This window comes from Galleria mellonella, unplaced genomic scaffold (assembly GCF_026898425.1).
Source record: "Galleria mellonella isolate WM207_F2 unplaced genomic scaffold, CSIRO_AGI_GalMel_v1 utg13706, whole genome shotgun sequence".
Lineage (NCBI taxonomy): Eukaryota > Metazoa > Arthropoda > Insecta > Lepidoptera > Pyralidae > Galleria > Galleria mellonella.
This window is the reverse complement of record NW_026441992.1, coordinates 53,178-59,188: the sequence shown is the minus strand read 5'-3', so window position 1 is coordinate 59,188 and position 6,011 is coordinate 53,178. Positions and strand designations below refer to the sequence as shown.

General features: G+C 40.4%; 1 protein-coding gene across 3 annotated transcripts; it reads right to left on the bottom strand.

The window, feature by feature from the left end:
* Window positions 1-765: 765 nt before the first annotated feature.
* Window positions 766-5,245, bottom strand: LOC113514638 (collagenase-like). Of its 3 annotated transcripts, XM_052903249.1 has the most exons (5): window positions 4,740-5,223; window positions 2,960-3,227; window positions 2,342-2,406; window positions 1,378-1,551; window positions 766-943 (listed from the first exon to the last, which is right to left on the bottom strand). In XM_052903249.1, the coding sequence occupies exons 1-5, from the start codon at window positions 5,058-5,060 to the stop codon at window positions 839-841; spliced, it is 933 nt and encodes a 310-aa protein (XP_052759209.1). In that variant the 5' UTR covers window positions 5,061-5,223; the 3' UTR covers window positions 766-838. The 3 variants fall into 3 exon arrangements, with proteins under 3 accessions (XP_052759209.1, XP_052759210.1, XP_052759211.1); XM_052903250.1 differs by lacking the exon at window positions 2,342-2,406 and having other exon boundaries at window positions 1,378-1,574; window positions 4,740-5,077; XM_052903251.1 differs by lacking the exons at window positions 1,378-1,551; window positions 2,342-2,406 and having other exon boundaries at window positions 4,740-5,245.
* Window positions 5,246-6,011: the final 766 nt, after the last annotated feature.

Sequence of the window (6,011 nt, the reverse complement as noted above, 5' to 3'; positions counted from 1 at the left end):
CCCTAACAGATAAAATAAACAACATACAATAAAAATACAACAAGGACACGTCTGTGTATGATATATTAATAATTAATCACTATATCAGTTGTATGATAACATACAAACGTAAATATATATAAGTCATTTATCGACGATCTCACATACAATTGAATATTCTTGTAGGTAACACATACTACACACACTACTAAATATATATATATATATATATATATATATATATATATATATATATATATATATATATATATATATATATATATATATATATATATATATATATATATACCAGAGGGAGACTTTGTACAAAAGTCGTTTGCTTCGGTACCTCTGTCACATTCGTGTTTCAACCGTAAAACAGTTGTGTTTGCATGGCTGTGTTTCGGTTTGAAGGGTGGGATATGGTGTGAATTTGCAGGGTACACAGGAATAACACCTGAGTCCTCAGGAATGGCAACGCAAGGGGGGTATTATGGGCGAAACAGTATACGGTACTGTTCATGTCTATAGGCGACGTTTACCACTTTCCATCAGGTGGGCCGTCAGCTTGTTTGCCATTCTAAGTTGTATAAAAAAAAGTTTACTATTGTAATCTTATGGAGGGAACAATAACATTATCTATCTATTTGTCTAGGGCATCCCATGAGGAGCTGGGCAATGAACATCCAGGATAACAACTCAGAACACCTAGATCTAAGACAATTCAGATAGATGAACTGTTGAACATAGCCTCTTAATTAAAATTAAATTAATAAAATAAAAATATTTAATTAACAAAAAATTAATAAAATGAAAAGAAATAACAACTGCAGGTGTATAATTCCATTGTGTGGTATTATCAGAGCCTCTCCTGTATCCAGGGTACGAAGATGGTGATGCGAGTGTACCCGGAGGGCAGGCCTAGCTCGCAGCCGCGCGCCGCGTGAAATGACGTCACGCCGATCTGAAACATAAGAAATGAATGAATTGAATGGATTAGTAACGCAACTTTGTACGTGCGTATTTTTTTATACTACTTTTGTGACAAACAAACCTACGACCAACTTTATGGTAAACGTAGTTACCGTAGTCTCACCAGGGATGTCAAGCGCACGTTGTCGACCCTGAAGAAATCTTAATACGCACTTTTTGAAGAACCCCATGCTATAGTCTCTAGAGAAAGCTTCAACACGAAGGATTTCAAAAGCAGGAAAATCAATTAAATGTACTACTTTAAGACAGTGTATTAAGATAGAACGTATACTAGTTTTTAAACCTACAGAAACGCAACCGCATCTTATTTGGTGCAGTAGAGTTTCCGCGTGCTGCCGGAACAACCAATTGCAACAATGCCATAAAGTTACGAACGAAAAAACACTTGTCCAAAAGAAGAGTCACCAGAAAGCGTGAACCTCCGATCCACGCCCAGAGGGAGCCGCCGGAGTCTCCCAGGCAGGTGCCTCGGAAGCCGGCGCCACTGCTGCAAACGGTGGCCGGTACCACCACGCTGTTGCCGTACGTCACCTCGCATTCCTGGTTACTGATGACGGTCACGTTGACGTGGCTCAGGTACTGCGACACGGTGATAGGTTCAGCTGAAGAATTCAAATAATGTTATTTTTTTATTTAACATGATTACTACAGTGAAGCAGCTGGGTTCGCGTGACTCTGTTCCGGTTTGAAGGTTGGATATGGCAGTGGAGTTACACGGTACACAGTCAATGGAATAAGAACTTAAAATTAGCCTTGGGTCTATAGCCTAAACAGACTACCTGGGGGGAAAGGGATTGTTAGTAATGGAGACTGAGAATCCCATTTGCTAGCAATATAGTTAACCAGGTCGACCTCCTTCGATTCTCCCTGGAAACTATCATGGTTAATTCCTGATGAATTCATCATGATGGGCTAACTGGCCTGTTTTCATTCTCATCTATCACCCTTCACTGGTGCTCCGCCAGCGTATCCCGTTAGCGCAGGCGGGGTTACCATACCATTTTCACCCATAAAAAAAAACAGACTACCTTTGGGTAGAGGACATTGAGAAAAAACAAAGGGTAGGTAGCGCATTATTATATAGATACTGATACATAAATATACACATAATAGGACACATACAACAGGAGAGAATGACGAAAAAAAGATGAAGAAAAAATATAGGAAAATAGTACTAAAAGAAGAGATAAGTTTCTCTATTTCATTCTGACATCTGTTAGTAGTGAGTTCCAGAGGCGGACAGCTTGAACCGTAAAAGATTTTGTGAATCGATGAGTGGTCAGGTAAGGTTACAGTCAAATTACGACTGGAATAAAGTCGATCATCAGAAACCAGAATGAAGTTTACATACAAAACGTTGCACACGTACCGTCCCACGTGCGGCCGTAGCCAGCGCCAGCCAGGCCGTAGGCAGCCTGATTGGTTGAATGTACTCTGTAGACACAATATCGTGAAATACTCAATCATAAGCTGACTTACTAGAGAGAGACAAAGTCGCCTGCATTAGTACCTCTGTCTCATTTATGATTCAGCCAAACAGTTGTGCTCGCATGGCCGGGATTCGATTCTTAAAGTATAATATAATAATTATAATAAGCGCTACACAACATCACCAATCTCTCGCTCCTCAACTTAGGATACCCTATGGTATAAGGAACACTTAGGTTATGAAATGATCTTCTTTTCGAGATATTCCCTAGGAACTACAGCATGGGATTCTTTAAAAAGGACGTATTAAGATTTCTGTCAAGGGTCAGCAAAGTGCGCGTGGCATCCTCGGTGCTACAGGTGTCCATAGTCTACGATAACACCGTTTTCCATCAGACAGGCCGTATGCTTGTTTGCCATGTAAGTAATATAAAAAAGCATCATTTACACAAATTAAAACGCCGTGTGGTTCCGGCACTGTTTTTTTATACCGCTGTGGCGTAATATGAGGGGGGAACTATACAGTGGACTATGGATAAATCATAATTCTGACACGAACCAGTATAATTCACCCACGGTAAGATGACGACGGCGATATCATTGTTCAAGTTATTGGAGTTGTATGCGGCGTGAACGTCGACAGCGGACGTGTTCACGCGCATGCCGCCCGAGAACAGCAGCAGGGAGCCGTAAACGAGGGTGAAGTCGATGGCCAGGTTGTAGCCGTCCCACCAGCAGTGGGCGGCGGTGACCGCTCGTGTGTTGGTTAAGAGAGAGCAGGCACATACTGAGACTGCCCCACCATACAGATTGACGAGCACACCGCCCTGAAAAACCATTGAGGATTTAGATTAAATTAATTTCTTCCTTTCCTCCATCCCATATAATGCGTGGTATACACGTAATTGGGGGGTATCATGGGCGAAACATTATACTCTGTTATGTCCATGTTACTGCTCATGTCTATAGGCGACGGTTACCACTTTCGATCAGGTGGGCCGTCAGCTTGTTTGCCATTCTAGGTTGTATAAAAAAAAATGAAATTGATTGGTGTAAACGTAAATACGTTAATAAATAACAAACTCATATTGGATTATCAGGACTTTTTTACAACATAGGGGGCAAAGGAGCATGCGACTAACGTGATGGTAAGTGACTACCGCCAGCCATGATCACCTGCAACACCAGAGGCATCGCAGGTGTGCTGCTGGCCAAACTGCCGTTACTCTTTTATGCAAAAATTACTAGACAGATTTGAATAAAATTTGGTACATGGATAGGTTATATCCTTACCTAGCACATGGGGGGGGGGGGGAAGGATTGTCAGTTATGCGGACTACCAGTACCAGTAGAGTATAGGAAAGGCTAAGAATGGGTCTGGTAGTCAGGTCGACCTCCACGTGATCCTGGAAACCGTCATCGTGAATCCCAGGTGTATTCGTTACCCGGGATTCAGCACGATGTTCGACTGTCTTTCTATTTTCACCTGTCATCCTTCACTGGTGCCCCGCAAGTGTATACCGTTGGCGCGGACGGGGCTACCATTCCATAATTGTCCATAAAAAACCCCTAGCACATAGAAAACTTTTTATACTCCTTGAGGCGGATGTATTTGCAGGATAGTTTACAGTACAGTAAGGGTAATAACATGACACCAAATATAATATTATACCATTGTTGGTCTCGGCATGGGCAGGTTTCCTAAGCAACTTAGCATGATAAACAAGCTGACGGCCCACTCGATGGAAAGTGGTAACCGTCGCCTGCAATACGTGGGCAATACTATGATTGTCACAGAGTACAATGTCTCGCTGATGGTACTCCTCAAGCGTTGCTATTTCCGAGGACTATGTTATGATACCTCCGTACCCTGTAACTCCACTGCCATATCCCACCCTTCAAGCCGAAATATTGCCATGCAAACTCAACTGCTTCACAATAGAAATACAAATGGGAGAACAATTTTTTTTAATAAATACCTACTAATAATAGCGAAATGAAACTAAATAATAATAATGAAAGAACCAGTAGTTTAATCGTGTGGTCCCGGCATAGAATAGGCCACCCCTTCCTTTCCCGTGGGTGTCTTTTTTTATGGGTTATAATGGAGTGGTAACCCCACCCGCACTATCGGTATACACCGGCGGGGCACCAGTGAATAGATGACAGATGAGAATGAAGCAGGTCAGTTAGCCCATCGTGACGAATTCAACAAGAATTGTTCACGATGGTTTCCACTATATTTCATTTCATAAAACAAATGACGATTTAAAAGTAATTTAAAAGATTTGGATTTGATATCTTTTAATTTACCAGATAATATATCGTGTTTCACTCACCAAATGGGGATGGTCCCCGAGTCCAGCCCGCCACCCCCCCACAACCCTGGCTCCGTCGAAGTCGCCAGCCTCCTCTGCCCGCTTGATGCTTGTCGCTAGAGGGATGCCGTAGTCCTCGTGGTAGTTCAGAGCTATCTGCTCCTCAGCCAGCGCCGAGCACACCACACCTACTGCAAAGATCAACAGTCTCATTTCGATGTTGACAAGTTTGTGAATAGAATTTGTTTTCTTTTTTTTTATAAATAATATACTTATCGGAACTATCTTTATAGATAAATTCATATTAATTAAAATATATAAAAGATAAAAATAATTATCCATTTTAATTAAATTTGATTAAGTATTATTTATAATAATAATAACAATAATAGTTTATTCAGCTAACATTGTTGCACTTTACCAGAGGCAGACTTTGTATACCTAAAAGTTTTTTGCTTGGGCACCTCTATACCATTCATGTTTCAACCGTGAAGCAGTTGTGTTTGCATGGCTGTGTTTCGGTTGGAAGGGTGAGATATGGCAGTGAATTTACTGGGTATAGAGGAATAACACCTCAGTCCTTAAGAATCACATCGCATAGGAGGTATCATGGGCGAAACAGTACACTCTGTTATGTCCATGGTACTGCTCATGTGTATAGGCGACGGTTACCACTTACCATCAGGTGGGCCGTTAGCTTGTTTGCCATTCTAAGTTGTATAAAAAAAATTTACATTATATATAATAAAAATGATAGAAACGTCAAATAAAATTACAATTTAAATTTCAAACTAAGCCAATGTCACAGCATTAATATATACATTTATAGCTTACAAAAATTAATTAATATTGTAAAATTTATTTTCTTTTTACTTTATTTACTTTTAACGGCAATTCTCTTATTTTTTTTTTATTCTATTATAAATTCGAATAGCCATTACACCGCAGTTTCGTCGATGCAGCGTTGACCTACAGGTGGGTAGTTTCAAGTGGATTGGCAACCAGAATTAAGCTTTAGTGATGTTTTAAGAGAGACGCTGTCGCCCATCCCTTGCTTTCCCTTATTCGCCTCTTACGACAGCCATGGGAAAGGAATAGGTTGCCCATTCTATGCAGGAACCATACGGCAACAATAACAATTGTATAATCTAGTCAAAGAAAAAGTCTGTGGAAATGGTGCAAGTATTTTTTCACTTATAATGATGCCCATTGTTTTCTCACTGTGATTATTTCTTGTAATTATTTATATTTATAATAAGTTTACTATTGTAATCTTTTGGAGGAAACAATAAA